Source organism: Homarus americanus, unplaced genomic scaffold (genome assembly GCF_018991925.1).
Source record: "Homarus americanus isolate GMGI-L3 unplaced genomic scaffold, GMGI_Hamer_2.0 scaffold30858, whole genome shotgun sequence".
NCBI lineage: Eukaryota > Metazoa > Arthropoda > Malacostraca > Decapoda > Nephropidae > Homarus > Homarus americanus.
In genome coordinates, this window is record NW_024737697.1 from 3,628,249 (window position 1) to 3,648,484 (window position 20,236).

Sequence of the window (20,236 nt, forward strand, 5' to 3'; positions counted from 1 at the left end):
ACATTAACACTGGGTGATGTACAACATTAACACTGGGTGATGTACAACATTAACACTGGTGATGTACAACATTAACACTGGTGATGTACAACATTAACACTGGTGATGTACAACATTAACACTGGTGATGTACAACATTAACACTGGGTGATGTACAACATTAACACTGGGTGATGTACAACATTAACACTGGGTGATGTACAACATTAACACTGTGTGATGTACAACATTAACACTGGGTGATGTACAACATTAACACTGGGTGATGTACAACATTAACACTGGGTGATGTACAACATTAACACTGGTTGATGTACAGCATTAACACTGGTTGATGTACAGCAATAACACTGGGTGATGTACAACATTAACACTGGTTGATGTACAGCAATAACACTGGGTGATGTACAACATTAACATCGGTTGATGTACAACATTAAAACTGGGTGATGTACAACATTAACAATGTGTGATGTACAACATTAACACTGGGTGATGTACAACATTAACACTGCGTGATGTACAACATTAACACTGGATGATGTACAACATTAACACTGGGTGATGTACAACATTAACACTGGGTGATGTACAACATTAACACTGGGTGATGTACAACAATAACACTGTGTGATGTACAACATTAACACTGGATGATGTACAACATTAACACTGGGTGATGTACAACATTAACAATGTGTGATGTACAACATTAACACTGGGTGATGTACAACATTAACACTGTGTGATGTACAACATTAACACTGCATGATGTACAACATTAACACTGTGTGATGTACATTAACACTGGGTGATGTACAACATTAGCACTGGGTGATGTACAACATTAACACTGGGTGATATACAACATTAACACTGTGTGATGTGCAACATTAACACTGTGTGATGTACAACATTAACACTGTGTGATGTACATTAACACTGGGTGATGTACAACATTAGCACTGGGTGATGTACAACATAAACACTGGGTGATATGCAACATTAACACTGTGTGATGTGCAACATTAACACTGTGTGATGTACAACATTAACATTGTGTGGTGTACAATATTAACACTGGGTGATGCACAACATTGAATCGGCTGGATTGTCCAATTAACCAGGCCGTTCACATATATTTATTATTTGGATTTAAGTAACGAAACCCAAACTGTAGTCCCTTGTTTTATTATAAAAGGATTGTATCTATAATTACTGAGTATAGATCGACCGTAAGTTGCACTGTATATGAGTGAATGAGAAAGGGAAGGCGTTTATGTAATATAAACGTTAGCTCACGTCCTTACGATATAAGTTGCTGTGAGTGACCCATGAGTAGTGACCCATCAAGGGAGAACGGTATGGGTACGTCGTTCCCCCTCGAGGGAAGACGGAGCCATCCACTGCGGGTCTCGACTAACGTCTTCCTCTAGTCAAGGATATCAAACTATGCTCGCTTCAGGTGGCCAGAGAGCCGGCTACTTATGCCTTTACTCAGCATAGTATGATGCAGCTTCCCGTGGGCAAACCTTATCACGTGCATTGAACATGTCACCTCATAGTCAGTGGAAAGTTACAGGGTGGTGAATCTGAATAAAATATTAGATGTATTGACCCATTTATATAATATGTTCTGTTGATGAGACAGGGGCCCATTACAACATTAACACTGTGTGATGTACAACATTAACACTGGATGATGTATAACATTAACAATGTGTGATGTACAACATTAACGCTGGGTGATGTACAACATTAACACTGTGTGATGTACAACATTAACACTGGGTGATGAACAACATTAACAGTGTGTGATGTACAACATTAACAGTGTGTGATGTACAACATTAACAGTGTGTGATGTACAACATTAACACTGTGTGATGTATAACATTAACACTGTGTGATGTACAACATTAACACTGTGTGATGTACAACATTAACACTGTGTGATGTACAACATTAACACTGTGTGATGTATAACAATAACACTGTGCGATGTACAACATTAACACTGTGTGATGTACAATTATAACACTGGGTGATGTATAACATTAACACTGTGTGATGTACAATTATAACACTGGGTGATGTACAACATTAACACTGTGTGATGTATAACATTAACACTGTGTGATGTACAACATTAACACTGTGTGATGTACAATTATAACACTGGGTGATGTACAACATTAACACTGGGTGATGTACAACATTAACACTGGGTGATGTACAATTATAACACTGGGTGATGTACAACATTAACACTGGGTGATGTACAACATTAACACTGTGTGATGTACAATTATAACACTGGGTGATGTATAACATTAACACTGTGTGATGTACAACATTAACACTGTGTGATGTACAATTATAACACTGGGTGATGAATAACATTAACATTGTGTGATGTACAATTATAACACTGGGTGATGTACAACATTAACACTGGGTGATGTACAACATTAACACTGGATGATGTACAACATTAACAATGTGTGATGTACAACACTAAACACTGGGTGATGTACAACATTAACACTGGGTGATGTACAACACTAAACACTGGGTGATGTACAACACTAAACACTGGGTGATGTACAACATTAACACTGGGTGATGTACAACATTAACACTGGGTGATGGACAACATTAACACTGGGTGATGTACAACATTAACACTAGGTGATGTACAACATTAACACTAGGTGATGTACAATATTAACACTAGGTGATGTACAACATTAACACTGGGTGATGCATGGGTGATGTACAACATTAATACTGGGTGATGTACAACATTAACTGTGTGTGGTGTACAACATAACACATAAGAACATAAGAAAGTGGGATACTGCAGGAGGCCGACTGGCCCATACAGGGCAGATCCCTTTCACACCCATCCCAGCACTTCCATGTGCCTATCCAACTTTGTCTTGAAGCTACCTAGCGTCCCCGATCCTACTATAGCACTCGGTAGCCTATTCCACATATCCACAACTCTATTACCAAACCAGTGCTTGCCTATATCCTTTCTGAATCGGAACTTATCTAATTTAAAGCCATTTGTTCTAGTTATTTCGTTATTACTGAGCTTCAGAACATCTTCCATTTTACCCTTGTTAATCCCACTTACCCACTTGAACACCTCTATCATATCTCCCCTAACTCTACGCCTCTCTAATGAATGCAAGCCTAAGCTTTTCAGTCTTTCTTCATATGGAAGGTTTCTAATATTATGGATCATTTTTTGTCATTCTTCTTTGTACTCTCTCCAAAGAATCTATGTCCATTCTATAATAAGGACACCAGAATTGAACCGCATAATCCATGTGTGGCCTCACTAATGCTAGGTAAAGTTTCAAGATAACGTCAGCAGTTCTGTTGCTCACACTCCTAGATATGAACCCAAGAATCCTGTTTGCCTTGTTGCGAACGCTAATACATTGTTTTCTAGGTTTCAAGTCGTTGCTAACAAATACACCTAGATCTTTTTCACAATCTGAGTTTTCTATTTCCGTGTTACCTAGTTTATACTTAACGTTTGTATTCGTCTTCCCTATCTGTAGTACCTTGCATTTATCAGTATTAAAATTCATTTGCCAGTCTACTGACCACTCATGTAAGGTATCTAGATCTCTTTGAAGGTGTTCAAAGTCACTATTAGTATAATAAACACTCAATATATTTCTTCCGTTTCTATCTGTTTTACATTTATTACTTTGATGTTTGTTATTATGACTAACTATATTTTCAGCATTATCTACTTCTGTTTCACTGCTGTTATTTTCACATGGTATTTTCCTCTCTTTACCATTGATGGGATTTGGACATATTAAAACCCCACCTTTACTACCCTGTCAACTATCTTCGCTAGCACGGCCACCCCCTTCCTACTTAAATGCACCCCATCCCTTGCATACATACTATCATCACCATAGTACAGGCTCCAATTATCAATGAATGGCGTCGACAGCTCTTTACACTGTTTTTCCAACCAGCAATTGAAACCGATTGCACGGGACATCCATTCACGACTGGCACCATGTCTAGGTAGGATAGAGCAAGCAATAGGAGTTCCACCCTTCACCCTAATCTTATCTAGAGCTTCCCTATACAGCTTACGCAGTTCGACACTGGTAAGCTTACCTACATCATTGCCTCCTGCACTGAGTAAGACTATGGGGTTGTCTCCACAGTCATCAATGACGTTCTCCACTCTCTCCAGTACTCTACCTATCCCTGCCCCGGGGAGACACTCGAGCTTCCTAGCTTTAGTGCAGAGATTGTTACCTAAATACTTCACCATCGAGTCTCCCATGACAGAAACACATTTGACCTTACCTGAGTGTGGTGATTTCTTACCTGCGCTACTCCCTCTCTCCACACTAACAGAGGGAGTAGCACTCGTGGTGTTAATAGCACCTTCCTCACACTCGTCACTTAAGGTGCTGAACCTGTTGTTTAGGTCTACAGCTGAGTGCCTTTTTAGAGTGCATTTTGTAGCACTAGCAGCAACTACCTTCCATGAATCCACTTCAACTTCACCGTCCTTCACGACACTGGCAAAGGTTTTCTTCTCTAAAACTAGCTTCAAGGCTAAGTTTTCGCCCTTGAGACTCTGGACTTCCTTCTCAACCTTCTCCAGTCGGTCTTGCAAGGCAAGACAAAGTTGGAGAACGTGAGAGGTGTGATGTACAATATTAACACTGTGTGATGTACAACATTAACACTGTGTGATGTACAACATTAACACAGTGTGATGTACAATATTAACACTGGGTGATGTATAACATTAACACTGTGTGATGTACAACATTAACACTGGGTGATGTACAACATTAACGCTGGGTGATGTACAACATTAACACTGTGTGATGTACAACATTAACACTGTGTGATGTACAACATTAACACTATGTGATGTACAATATTAACGCTGGGTGATGTACATTAACACTGGGTGATGTACAACATTAACACTGTGTGAAGTACAACATTAACACTGAGTGATGTACAACATTAAAACTGTGTGATGTACAACATTAACACTGGGTGATGTACAACATTAACACTGGGTGATGTACAACATTAACACTGTGTGATGTATAACATTAACACTGGGTGATGTACAACATTGAATCGGCTGGATTGTCCAATTAACCAGGCCGTTCACATATATTTATTATTTGGGTTTAAGTAACGAAACCCAAACTGTAGTTCCTTGTTTTATTCTAAAAGGATTGTATCTATAATTCCTGAGTGTAGATCAACCGTAAGTTCCACTATATATGAGTGAATGAGAAAGGGAAGGCGTTTATGTAATATAAACGTTAGCTCACGTCCTTACGATATAAGTTGCTGTGAGTGACTCATGAGTAGTGACCCATCGAGGGAGAACAGTATGGGTACATCGTTCCCCCTCGAGGAAAGACGGAGCCATCCACTGCGGCTCTCAACTAACGTCTTCCTCTAGTCAAGGATATCAAACTACTGCTCGCTTCAGGTGGCCAGAGAGCCGGCTACTTATGCCTTTACTCAGCATAGTATGACGCAGCTTCCCGTGGGCACACCTTATCACGTACATTGAACATGTCACCTCATAGCCAGTGGAAAGTTACAGGGTGGTGAATCTGAATATAATATCAGATGTATTGACCCATTTATATAATATGTTCTGTTGATGAGACAGGGGCCCATTACATCGCTCGGTCACCTACCAGCCAAGCTCCGTGAGGCCTAAATAACTCACAGAGTACAGTACATCCTAGGCAACCCTAGCCATGTTATAAACAGAGGTGTAGACACTAAGCTGAGGATTCTACTACTGTAGGGGTATTAGCTACTACAGAGGACCTATACTTTAGTGCCTTTTGGGTTAAAATGTTATGAACAATTTTCATCTTGGATGACACTGACTGAAAACAGGAAAGAAACTTCATGTAAAACACAAACATTACTGCCAATATCAAAAGCAACATGGCAGAAATAATCTTCGCCTATTTCGTGGTTAAGAACGCACCTTCTGAGCAATGTACAACTTTTGCTACTGTCATCACACTAGATGAATGAGTGTGTGGTGCTTAAGACTCTTTCAACGAAACATTCATGTTTGCGGAGAGCAATGGTACTGAGTTGTGAAGGGTACTACACGGCATGGCTGAAAATTTAAGTCTGTGATACTTTTGTAGAACTATCACATTTTTATTTTAAGAAGATGTGTCATTGACATCATTAAAATATGTAGTTTGAAACCTTAGTATGTATTAACATAAGTAAGCACTTACAACAATGACATTAACCTATTGATGTCCTATCAATGTGATGGCATGTCTTGAACGTGTAAATGTGTGTATATACTTTATGTATGCCTAGATACTACCTATATCTTGTAGGCTTGATTGAAGAATCCTTTCTAGAATTTCTTGATAATGTGAAATTGTTGCCGCAATCCCGGAGACTTGTGTGTGTGTCGCTCACAGTAGACACAGCTGATTCCAAGGTCCGGTGACTGGGTCAATGTTCACGAAAATCCTGAGTACAGCAAACCGCCGCTGTAACACTGGGTGATGTACAACATTAACACTGTGTGATGTACAACATTAACACTGAGTGATGTACAACATTAAAACTGTGTGATGTACAACATTAACACTGTGATGTACAACATTAACAGTGGGTGATGTACAACATTAACACTGGGTGATGTACAATAATTAACACTGGGTGATGTACAACATTAACACTGGGTGATGTACAACATTAACACTGTGTGATGTACAACATTAACACTGGGTGATGTACAACATTAACACTGTGTGATGTACAACATTAACACTGTGTGATGTACAACATTAACACTGTGTGATGTACAACATTAACACTGGGTGATGTACAACATTAACACTGGGTGATGAACAACATTAACAGTGTGTGATGTACAACATTAACAGTGTGTGATGTACAACATTAACACTGTGTGATGTACAACATTAACACTGGGTGATGTACAACATTAACACCGGGTGATGTACAACATTAACACCGGGTGATGAACAACATTAACACTGGGTGATGTACAACATTAACACTGGGTGATGTACATCATTAACACTGGGTGATGTACAACATTAATACTGTGTGATGTACAACATTAACACTGGGTGATGTACAACATTAACACTGGGTGATGTACAACATTAACACTGGGTGATGAACAACATTAACACTGGGTGATGTACAACATTAACACTGGGTGATGTACAACATTAACACTGGGTGATGTACAACATTAACACTGGGTGATGTACAACATTAACACTGTGTGATGTACAACATTAACACTGTGTGATGTACAACATTAACACTGGGTGATGTACAACATTAACAGTGTGTGATGTACAACATTAACAGTGTGTGATGTACAACATTAACAGTGTGTGATGTACAACATTAACAGTGTGTGATGTAACACTGGGTGATGTACAACATTAACACTGGGTGATGTACAACATTAACACTGGGTGATGTAACATTAACATGATGTACACATTAACTGGTGATGTACAACATTAACACAACAAACACACTGGGTGATGTACAACATTGGGTGATGTACAACATTAACACTGGGTGATGTACAACATTAACACTGGGTGATGTACAACATTAACACTGGGTGATGTACAGGGTGATGTACAACATGGGTGATGTACAACATTAACACTGTGTGATGTACAACATTAACACTGTGTGATGTACAACATTAACACTGGGTGATGTACAACATTAACAGTGTGTGATGTACAACATTAACAGTGTGTGATGTACAACATTAACAGTGTGTGATGTACAACATTAACAGTGTGTGATGTACAACATTAACACTGGGTGATGTACAACATTAACACTGGGTGATGTACAACATTAACACTGGGTGATGTACAACATTAACACTGGGTGATGTACAACATTAACACTGGGTGATGTACAGTCTCGTTCAAGATTCTTTGAACACTGCTGGAGACAGCTGGCAACTCAAGGCCGTTTGTTTTCTATAGTACGTTGTAAAAATTAAGAATAAAATGTAAAAGTGATCAGTGATTGGTTACTTAGTTCCCCGTTGCTTTATTTACTGGTTGGGCTTTTTTGTTTCGTATTATATTATACTACATACTATAGTAAACAAACGGCCTTGAGTTGCCAGCTGTCTCCAGCAGTGTTCAAAGAATCTTGAACGAGACTGTACATAGATGGTGTAAGAAAGCATAATTATGTAAAGTGTTGCTACTTGTTGTGTCTGCACTTTTCTTGCATTAACTCTCCCTCACAGTACTGTACTGTACTGTACTTTACTGTACGCTCTAACTCTCTTGAGGTTTTGATCATGCATAAGTTATTTATTATGTTGTACAGTACAAGAACTGTAAACAGTAAGGACAGACCACTGTAATGTCACAAGCTTTAGCTCCACCCCGTTCAATGATGTTACACTAGTGACACTTGTCATCTGGAGAATTGGGGGGCAGTCACAGATGTTCCCAGCCTTGTCTTTGTTGACGTTTGATTGCTTAATTTTTTTATAATAATAATCGTAAGGCTAAGGCTTTTCTGTGACCAGGTATAACAAAATGAATGCCATATTTTCTTAGAGTCCTCCAAAACAATAAGTAATATTGAAAAAAAAAAATTAGTAAACTGTTACAAGGATACACCCAGGGGATATCGGGCATTTCGCTGATGACATGGATGAAGCAACTCAATTTTTAGCATACTGTATTAGCAATGCAAAAATTTTTGTTTTGCACTCATAGCCTTGTACGTAGTATGAATCAGACATGACATCATATTTCCTGATTTTATATAGCAAGGACTAGAATGCTTGAACATTGATATTGAAATACATACCTACATCTGATTTTGCCATTGGAAGTTGTAGGGTTGGTACAGCCCATGGATACAGTGATCTACTTTTTCTTGGTGAAACTTTTGACTGCACTTTCTTTACTCGATATTCAAGTCTGTAATATCTTTCTTTGAAGTGGAAAGAACACACACAAGCAAATTTAGTGTTTATTTTACCAGATCACTTTGTTACAAGTTTTCTTATCTCTGGGAAATCTGTAATATTTGATGTGCTTTCTGCTTGGGATTTGAGCATTGCTGGTGCACCTGTATATTGCACAAATTATCATAATTGTTGATACACTGGTCATGTGAGCAGATGTGGGCACACACGGAGCTCACCAGATGACATGTGTTTACAACAGTGACATCTCTGAGCTGTGCTTGGTGAACTATCCTTACTTGTATTTTATCTCCGGTACAGTATGCATTAAATAAACGAGACATCAAGAAGACTGTGGTAGCTTGTAGTGATCAACCATCAAGCACTACACTACCTGTATACAGTCGGCCCTTAACATTCACGGGTTTAACTTACAAGGATTTGCAAATACTGTACGCGGATTGCCGCTGGAGGAATATACATTAAAAGGAATATACATTATTCAAATCGAACGCGACACTACACACTGCACACCACACACACACATCGTCCACACCACCCCGCATTCCTGCGCTCCCTCAGTCAGTCAGTCTCGCTGTAACCACGCTTGTGTTGACATCAGCATTGTAGTTGCAAAAATATTACATTTCCGTGAATGTATTATATCAAGCACAGTATGAATAGAATATCACTAATATAACAGTATTTTAACCGAAAACTATTAAAAAAAGGAGTACAGTCAACCCTCACTTTACGCGGTCCCACATTCCGCGTTTCCACGGTGCCCTGCCGGACCCCGGGATGCTTACATTCTGCAGAGCGTGTACCCCTTTACGCGGAGAGTGTCCGGATCGACGCTATTTTTAGATTCGCCCCTGCTCCCGCCTCCGCTTGGGCAAGCTGCGCGGTGCATGTCTCTGTTGCATTATCAGTGACGTCATATGACGTATCGGACTGTGATTGGCCATGCATCCCTACCTCCCTCCGCTGCTAGCTGTAATTGGTTTAAAGTAATATGACGTGTCCACCCGGGGGAGGGAGAGAGGGAGGAAAGACGACGCTTGACCTAGCCGCGGCAGTTTCATCCCTCCAGGCCACACCGTGTAGTCGTGCATCCATTGTTCTGTAAAATGGCTTCCGCCGGACCGCCGCCCCCAGAGAGAAACCTTTCCTTGCCTGGACCCAGCCGCCCTAAGCCCAAGAAGACACGACGTTCCTTAAGCTACGAGGTGAAGTACAAGATCATTCAAGAGTTAGAGAAAGGAACAAGACAGGTTGATTTGGCGCGCCAGCATGGTGTGAACGAATCTACGATCCGGACGATAAAGAAGGATGCAGCCAAGATAAAGGAGCACATGAAGATCACAAAGTTTACAGGTGTTTCTATGATCAAGTATTTCCACAACCAGGTGCTTCTCAAGACGGAAAAATTACTTGTGAGCTACTTGGTGCGTCAGGCGCGACGGAACATGGCAGTGGACACGCGCTCTGCTAAGGAGTACGCACGTGAGCTGTATGCTGCAGTGTCACGAAAGATGGGAATTACAGAGCCCAAACCCTTTAATGCTTCCTCTGGGTGGTTACAGAGGTTTAAGATGCGGAACAAGATCACCAATATCAACATTGGTGGTGAAGAAGCTAGTGCTGACCGTGCTGCGGCTAGGGAATTTCCTCCGTTTTTACGTGAGATTATGGAGGAAGGACAGTACACCGACGACCAGGTGTTTAACATGGACGAATCTGGTCTTTTTTGGAAAAAGCTACCTTCCAAGACCTTCGTTGTGAAGAATGCCAGCAAGATTCGGGGCTGGAAGTTGCAGAAGGAGCGCATCACCGTCCTGTTTACCACCAATGCCTCCGGTACCTGAAAGCTCAAGTTATCGGTGATCCACACAGCCCGCAAGCCGCACGCCTACAAGAGCATGAACATGACGAAGCTAAATGTCCACTGGCTGACCGCACGTAAGGCGTGGATGTTCTCTACACTGTCCCTCTCCTGGTTTGATGACTGTTTCGTTCCCGATGTAAAGAAATTCTGTGAGCAACAGAATGTGCCAGTCAAGATTTTGTTGCTGCTGGACAACGCACCAGGACACTCGCCCCTACTGTTAGATCGTCACCCCAACGTAAAAGTGGTCTTCCTTCCTCCCAACACTACGTCTATATTACAGCCCATGGACCAAGAGTTAATCTGTAATGTAAAAGCTGCATTCTCAACTAAAAAATTCAAGCTCCTGAACGACTACACCAACACCATGGAAGATTTGCGTAACCCGAGTGACACCACCACCGATAGCAAGAGCGAAGACGACGAGGATCAACAGTTGACAGAGCAAAAAATACTTTTCAAACAATTCTGGAGAATATTCAACATCAAGAAAGCTGTGGACTTCTTGGTGGAGGCATGGGATCAGCTGTCTGTAGCAACTGTTCGTCACGCATGGAGACATGTGTTGCAAGGCATTCCGGCCGTTAGGCAGAGTCAATCTGTGACTGGTGAGGTTCAGACTGTTGCAGTAGCAGTGGACCTTGCCAGAGAAGCTGCGCAGAGTGTTACAGCTGCAGGCTTCTCCGAGACCACCAACGACGGCATCCTGGAGGTGATAAGGGATCCTGATGTGACTACCGACGAGATGGTAGATGATGATGACGTCAGTGAAGAGGCAGGTGGTGCGTCATCCCAAGAAGAACACCGCTTATCCCATAGTAATGTTAAGGGTGCCATCGAGTGTATCGAGAAAATCAAGCTCCTCCTTTCCGACGACCCTGACGCAAACAGGTATGAAATCTTCACTACCCAGCTGTTGCAGACTATGGAGCCCTACCTCAAGGTTTATCACGACAACATAAACACCAGCCATCAGCAAAGCATAACAGAGTTCTTCGCCCGCAACCCACCACAGCCAGCCCAAGCCAGTGATAGTGACAGAGGTAGAGACAGTGAAGATGACTTTGAGGGATTTGTCAGGGAGGCCCAGACAAGTGTGGATGACAGTGATGGTGACTCACCTGAGGGCCAGTAGCCTGCCCTCTGCCTCGGAACCAGCCTCCATCCCCGTATGCCGACCCATCTCTTCTACTAACGTAAGTGTTAAACCTAACTTTTAGTTTTCCTAACCTAACCTTTATTTTTCCTAACTTAACCTTTATTTTTCCTAACCTAACCTCTTCTATATTAATTGTGTGTGCAAACCATCATAAAGTTAAGATAAAATTTTTACTACAACATAGTTGTGTGTCGTCAAAAAGTGGAGTTTGGGGGTCGGCCCGGTCTCTATTTCAATTAATTCCATATGTTATGTTGTTCACTTTACGCGTTTCTCACTTTCCGCGGTACCCTGTGGGTTGTATTAACCGCGTAAAGTGAGGGTTGACTATAACATATCTTGAACATCGGAAGGTTAACGAAACTATTATCCGTTTAGAGGTCGACCCCCAATTTTTTGCCAAAAAATTTGGTCTTAAAAACTCGAACTACACACAGGTATATACGGTAAATAAGGACATGGGGGACCATGGGTGTTTTTAGAGGGGCAGCAAAAATACGCGGATTCTTAACATTCACGGGTATCTCTGTTACCTAACCCCTGCGTATGTTAAGGGCCGACTGTACTGTAGTGTCAAATCTTGAAAAGTTTGTTAACCTTACACAACACAACATAACCTTCATAATAGCGACAGTACTTTTAAGTTTATCTAATACAGTACTGTACAATACAGTATATGCATTGGTGGCCTGTAACAACTAACACACATAACTTGCCATCACATTAAGCTATACACAAAAAATAATGTTGTTTCAAGATGGTTCAAGTCATGCACAACATTATTATTAAAAAACTTAACATTGTAATCTCTACACACACACTGCTCCATCATACCCAACATTATACTATATCTGTGACTCTATCAGCCATTCTATATCTATGTACCGGGTACTTACCTAGCTACTAATTGACCCCTCCACTCCTCCAACACAAGAACATTTCACATACAATACAATACAGTAGTTCATATTAAATTCCATATTTTGAACCATGAAATAAGAGGACTGAAAACTTAATTGTGAAAGATGCAGTAATAGTGACTTTAGACTTAAACGTGAGTGAGTGATAGGAAAGTGGGTGGGATTATAGAGAAATATGAAATGTCAGGCATTAATAGAAATGAGGGATTATAGAGAAACATGAAATGTCAGGCATTAATAGAAATGAAGAGAGACTGATAATAATATGCACTCATAGAATTTGGTGGAGGAGAATAATGTACTGTACTGTAGATGGCTCAAAATGAAAGATATTCCTGGGTAAATATACTGGTAGTTCCAGAAGGTCGTTCGTTAACCGAAAATTTTGTTAACCGAATCCATTGTTTCAATGGGATATTGGGAAATTGGTTCCAGCTCACCGAAAAGAACATGCAAAGTAAAAAAAAAAAAAAAAATGCAGTAAAGTGCACTTACTTTGAGGTGTGTATGTAGAAGATCACTGGTTGATGATGATGATGGGAATTAGAAGTGGGGGTGGAGGAGAAGGGAGAAGAGAAGGAAGTGGAGATGGAGGAGAAATCACATTTCAGGGGACCCATGCTTGATGCAGTAATTTCACCAATAAATTTTAAGTTCGCTTGGTGTAATTCAAGATTATTTTCTTTAAATCAACACTGCACTGTGCTAATATTATCAATATGTTAACTAAAGTTCAGAATGACCAATAATTTCAATGAAAAATGCAAAAATATTCAAGACACCAACAAAATAGATGCTCTCTCCACTGTTTTCAAAGCCCAACTTACGCCTTGTAGCCCACTCACGCATCTGATGGGCGCACAACAAACTAGTTCCCTGTACTGCATATACATATTATCAATATGTTAAATAAATGTTAAAATAAATAATAATTTTAATATAAAACATGCAAAAATATTAAAGAGCACAACTTTATTGATATTTACTCCATTGGAAACGAATGTAAACATAGAACAGATTACTGAATTGGCAGACTAGCCCATCAGCTGATCAGCTGATGCTCACAACAAAACGTGATTTTCGTAAGGATGTTGTTTATCAAATTTTTGTTCGTTAACCAAATTGAAGATTCTTATGGAAGGTAATTCGTTAAACGAAATTTCGTTAGCCGAACCGTTCGTTAACCGAGGGACCACTGTATTGAAGTATTATGAATGATATGCATGATATTAGGAGCTGTGCCAGGAGTGTTTTTGCATTATTTAGAACTGAGAATAACTGAATGGAAGGCTCAGAGTGAAAGAAAATCAGAAAAGTGAGGTTACAAAAAGTTGATAAGGAGAATAAAGAGAATGTGACTGAAAGATTTAAAGAAACAATAACAGAAAGATCAAGTGAAAAGGAATGAAGATCAGGAGCTTAAGGGCAAACTGCCACACACACTGGACCATCCAAACTACTAAGATCTGTCCTAACAGATCTGACACATGACCAAAGTCAAATTACTGAAGGAAGGAACCAGCATTCCAAAAGTGTGCTCTAGAACATGGAAACAGCCTAAAAAACAGTGTATCCCGACAACTCCAATGATAGGGTAAGATACATATACTAAGTGCCCACAACAGCAATAATGTTGTTTCTAGAAGAGAGAAACCTACTGAAAAGGATCATATCCCTACTGTACTATGAAGTACTACACCATAGCCTCTACATGCACTGTTCCTTGACAAGAATCGACACTTGATATCCAGAGTCATCGAGAAAACTTCCAGGAAGGAAGAATGAACAGTTAGATTCATCATTCTCATACCCCAAAATAAATCAGAGAAGAACCAAGTCTTTGAACCAATCCTTCCTTGTCTGCCACTCCCTACACACTCGGTGAGGTGAAGCTACACCCACTTCAATATCATTCAATCCTGACTTGACTCCATACCTGGAGCCTAACATTCTTTCATGGTTAGGAAAAAGTATGTGACCTTATAAAACTTACAGAACACAGCTGGAGTGAAAGAAAATGGTCCAAGTGACAATGTCGAATTCCTAGTTTATGTAAAGCATCAATGGTAAACTTCCTTTAGCAAGAACCTCTGGTCCTATAACTGTCAAATGAGGAATCACATAACTACCCCAGCAATTACTATGAGGTTCTTGAGACTATTATACAGTATAAGGCTCAATGGAGTGAGTCGGGAATCATGCCACATGAAATAAGCCTTTAAGCAAAAGCAGCACAGCGTCAATGCTCTACTCCCAAGACCAGTATATTACTGTATGTACTGTACTGGTGAGTTGTAACAGTAAGGTGAATAACAAGAAAGAATTACAACATCTATGGCAAATGTTTTAGGTGAGAGAACTCTAATACTGTAATAACAAGCAAGGATAGAATCATAACTGACACTACCCCTAAGTGGGAACTTTTCTGAAACCCCACCAAAATTACTCCCCACCACAAATACTCTCCACCACGGTACCAGGACATACTTTTTGCAGCCCTAGGCCAGACCCTGCATCAAGTATAAAACTATATCCTACCATAGGTTTATTTACTGTGTCATGAAGTGCAGGCACAGTGTTGACCACCAGCAATCTACAAATGGGTCATGAAGGAAATAAACCAGTGGTTCCTAAACTGGGGCGCGAGCGGTCAGAGGGAAAAGTCTGGTCAGGAACTGAACGCTTCTTGTACACGATTGCTCATCCCTCCCACTCTATAATAACCAAGGGTTGCATCAGAGGGTGGGGGAGGGGGGGGGGGAGGACGAGGCAAAAAAGTTTAAGAACCACTCAAGTAAACAAACCCAAACAATATGATACACAAAAGATCATATACTGTATCTGCCTTGCCCCAAAAGGTAACACACTAGTTCTGTAGCATCCTCAAATAACCTACCCTTGTAGTGGCACAATGTGAGGTAGACATTTGGCTCAATAGCAGGAAGGAGCCTGGAGAGACGTCTATGTCTGTGAGTGTCAGCAAGGGACTAAATGCAACTGAAGGACTGTTCCTAAAATTTGACAAGATGGTGGCCTGTAGCTGTCAATATGTGTGTACAGTACTGACAAGGTGGGCATGAGGTCTACAGGCAAATTTGCTATCTAGTCTCCCACTTTTCCTGCCACTGGTTGTGATGGAAAGATATGTATGTGATTAAAAGATCAGCTCCCAACTGCCTTGTGGAGTAAGACATACACACCAGACATGCACAATAACAGAGGCTACCTAGTTAGAGATAGCATACATCCAGGGAAAGCACATAAAAAAATGAGCCAGGTCACAAGTACTCACCTATATGCTGGCACTGTCCTAGGAATGAGAGGAACCATCTCATCCCCACTGTTGTCTTCCAGTGCCTCATCACCAACATCAGTGTTAACAGCATGGCTACAAATAAACAATACATAGTAATTAAATTCAGTAAAAGATTTAAAAGAAGCACCATAAGTAATTCCTGGGACAAGTGGGGATATTTCCAACCATTCCCCACCTGGAAGCTACATGTTATGTTATGGTTATTTTTCAACTCGTAATTTTGGATAGATATACAGTCATGCGCCGGTTAACGTCCTAGATACGTTCTTGGAAACGTGACGTTAACCGAAATGGACGTTGTCCAATCATCACATAAACTTTTTATTTATACTTATGTGTATGTGGAATACTATATACGCACATATACACTTTTACTGTTAAATCACTACTGTAATGTGATACAGGTGATTAATTTTTATCTCTTGTGCAAAATACATGACGTTTATATTAAAATTATTCACTGTTTTACAAGGATTCCAGCAACGCCGAGCAGATGGGGGAAGGGGTGGGAGCGAGCGAGGGAGCGTGGGGGGAGAGGAGGTAGTACGTTTGACAGTTGGCACAGGCCCAGGTCTAACGCGTGTATATTTATCAGTTCTTAGGTGACTAAGCTTCTCTCTTATAAAAAGCCAGTGAAATGACCTGGGTGAATATAATTAACATAGCTGGGATTCTTGTAACATACTGATTAATTTGAATATAAACATGCTATAATTTGCACTAGACAAAACAATTTTAGTACCGTAATCAAATTAGTTCATATGCACCCCAGCTTTGCACTAACGTCATTTATTTCTATTACGTTTCTTTTAGTATGGTGTGTGCATGTAAATGGATGAAAATAAATGAAGAAATCTATGTAAATCTACCCAAAAATACAGTTGAAAAACTTTTTTATAAAATGTTTTACAGTACTGTACACTAATATACAACAATCTTTATCTCTTGTCTGCATATAAAATAATGCAATCCACCTACCATAGCTGTAGCCAATGCATTTAAAATACTGTACACCACTAAGTCATACTGTTTAACCAAACTTGTCATGAAAGTATGATAAGTTTCATGGTAGTGTTGTCAGTTAGGTAGCCTGGCCTGGAACCATCATCTCTAGAGGTAGCAACACAAATAGACTCACCTTAAAGAATTCTCCTGCTGAGGCACTTTTGGGTCTACACCTTCATCACTTGACTCAGGGTGGTGAGTCATCCTTCATAATGTACCACTATTCTGTAACATAAATATTAATAGTTATCTTTAGTATTTAATGAGAATATCTCTACCTGAATAATATCTATCATAATTCAAGTCCTTTCTGGTCTTCATGGAGATATTAACATCTCAAGGCAGGATAAAGACACAGTACAAAAGGTCTTCTATGGTTATCATTATAAGTACTGTACATTCTTGAGAAGTGCAACTTTAAATAAAATTATAGGAAACAAATAAATTATTCTCATAAGAAATAATGTGAATAAGAAGGTTAGTTCCTGGGATAATTTATATGGAATAAGATGAATCAACTTAACCTACTTAATGATAGTGTAACATAATACTATATTAGGTAAGTTAGGTTGAGTGGTGGGCACAGCTAAATAAACAGAAAACTCTAAACTTTAGTGAGAAGTAAGTTTTCAGAAAATTTTGTTTGGCACACACCTTGGATGACATCCTGGTTATGAACTAATGCAGTACTTAGCATAACCAAATATATTGACACAAAAAAATCCTAATTAAATTAACAAATAAATGAGAAATGAAATTATACATTAGTTTACAATTACAGTGGTCCCTCGGTTAACGAGATTTCGGTTAACGAGTTACCTCCCATAAGATTCTTAACTTCGGTTAACGAGCAATCCCTCGATTAACGAGTTTCTTACGAGCCGACCTGAACATGTTTTCGCTTGCACTGACCGGGCAACCAGCTTTAGTATCAGTCCACCAATACAGTAATCGGTTCTAGGGCTTAAATTTCTTACTATTTTAGTAAATATCAAGAAGTTTATACTATTCAATATAAGTAATTTTAAAAGTTTAATATTAAATTTTTTAGTCATTTTAACAATTATTGAACATAATTGAAGGTAAGGTCACTAGTTTCTGGCGCACCATCCAGTCTCTTAACACACCAAACAGGCGTTAGTCTCTCTCTGTTTTCAGTGGAGGTAACATCTTGCTTGAGACTCTCTTCAACTAAACGCTTTTTTCTGTTTCCAAGCAAATTATTGGTCATTTTGAAATTTATTTTACATATTGACAATATATAGCACAGTGCAGTGTTATTTTAAAGAAAATATCCTTTATTTACAGCTAGTTTAAACTTAAAAGATCACGTGTTGACATTGTTTGAATCCAGCATGGGGCCTAAGAGATCACGAAAAGCGATTTCAATCCAAACCAAGCAGGAAATTATTAAGAAACATGAAGAAGGCATTAGAACAAATGCGCTAGGCAAAGAATATGGCATGTCGACATCAACTGTGTCGAAAAATCTTGCACAGAAAGACAAATTTAAAGAAGTGAAAGAGAGAGACAAATCTACCAGTATCTGGAAGACACAATTCAACATCCTGGAGGCTGTAAAATTGATTGTGTCATCATGGCAAGAAGTCTCCACTAGATCCTTCAATTCTTCATGGAAAGCACTGTGGCCATCAGTAGTCCATGATTTTGAGGGATTTCAGGATGACAAAGAGTTGGACCAGGAGATTGTGTTCATTGGTCAGTCATTGGGCCTTGAAGTGGAAGAGGATGATGTCAAAGAGCTTGTGATGTCTCATACGGAGGAACTTACTCCTGATGACTTGAAGCAACTGGATGAGATGTTAGAGGCTGACAATGGTGAGGAGGAAATGGAAAGTGATGACCATATGTGAACTAAAGAGTTGAAAGATGTGATTTACCACTGGGAGAAGTTTAGGGAACTGACTTCAAAGCACCCAGATGTGGAAAAATCTGAACTAACTTTGTGTCATGTTGAGGACACAATGGTCTCCCTCTTTAAACATAAGTTAATGGTGAGGAGGAGAGATGCCCCACAGACCACAATTGACACTTTCTTCAGTAAAAGGCAGAGGGAACAAGATGCTATCCCTCAGCCTTCCACTTCAAGAAGGAAAGAGGATGTTCATGGTGGAGAATCTGTCAGTCCAGAGGTTCCTGACAATTTCATGGAAGGTGACTCACCTTCCAAGAAGCAGTAAAATGCTTCTCCTCCACCTCCACTTCCTTCTCTTCTCCCTTCTCCTCCTCCACCTCCAACTTCAAATTCACATCAGCATCATCATCCAGGAGCCTTCTACATACACACCTCAAAGTAAGTGTAATTTTCTACCTTTTTTGTTGAATTTAGGCAATTTTCGGTGAGCTGGAACCAATTACCCAAAAACCCATTGAAACAATGGTTTTGGTTAACGAGGAACCTGCTGGAACGGATTGTGCTCGTTAACCGAGGGACTACTTACAGTATATTCTATGACTCTTTCAACATACACTGACAGTCTTTATTTACTGTAAAAAAAAAAAAAAGTACATATTAAACTTTAATATTTGAAAAATTCCATTCACTCCGGCTGCAGTGGCTGGGCCTTCTCCATCGCCTCGACGTGATGCCGGTTGCCCTTCACAAACATCAGCCTCTCAAAGTTGCCATCTGACAGGGTGGCTCTCTTGGCCCTCAAGATATCTTTGCCAAGAGAGAATAGGCGCTCAACTGGCTGTGGGAGACACGTGTTGCGGCGTCACACGCTTACAACAGACAGGAACAAACATGTATAAATTTTGTTAGCGGACTTAAAGTTAGCAGAAGCTAATTGGTCTGCTAATTGTTTCCATGGTTAGTGAAAACGGTAATCCTCTAACGAGAAAGTTAGCTTCGCTAATTAGCGGTTTGCGGATTAGCGGAACCGTGCCTACCACTGGTTAAGTTACAGTGGCT

At 40.0% G+C, this 20,236-nt stretch overlaps 1 protein-coding gene across 2 annotated transcripts in view; it reads right to left on the minus strand.

Moving 5' to 3' along the window:
- The window catches only part of LOC121873553 (equilibrative nucleoside transporter 1-like), a 98,680-nt gene that overhangs the window by 74,748 nt on the left and 3,696 nt on the right, over positions 1-20,236 (minus strand). For both annotated transcript variants that reach the window (XM_042377195.1, XM_042377194.1), the window contains exons 2-3: positions 17,435-17,526; positions 16,273-16,368 (exon numbers count right to left, since the gene is read on the minus strand). In XM_042377195.1, coding sequence (XP_042233129.1) covers positions 16,273-16,368; positions 17,435-17,505 — 167 coding nt within the window. In that variant the 5' untranslated portion in view covers positions 17,506-17,526. The remainder of the gene's footprint in view (positions 1-16,272; positions 16,369-17,434; positions 17,527-20,236) is intronic.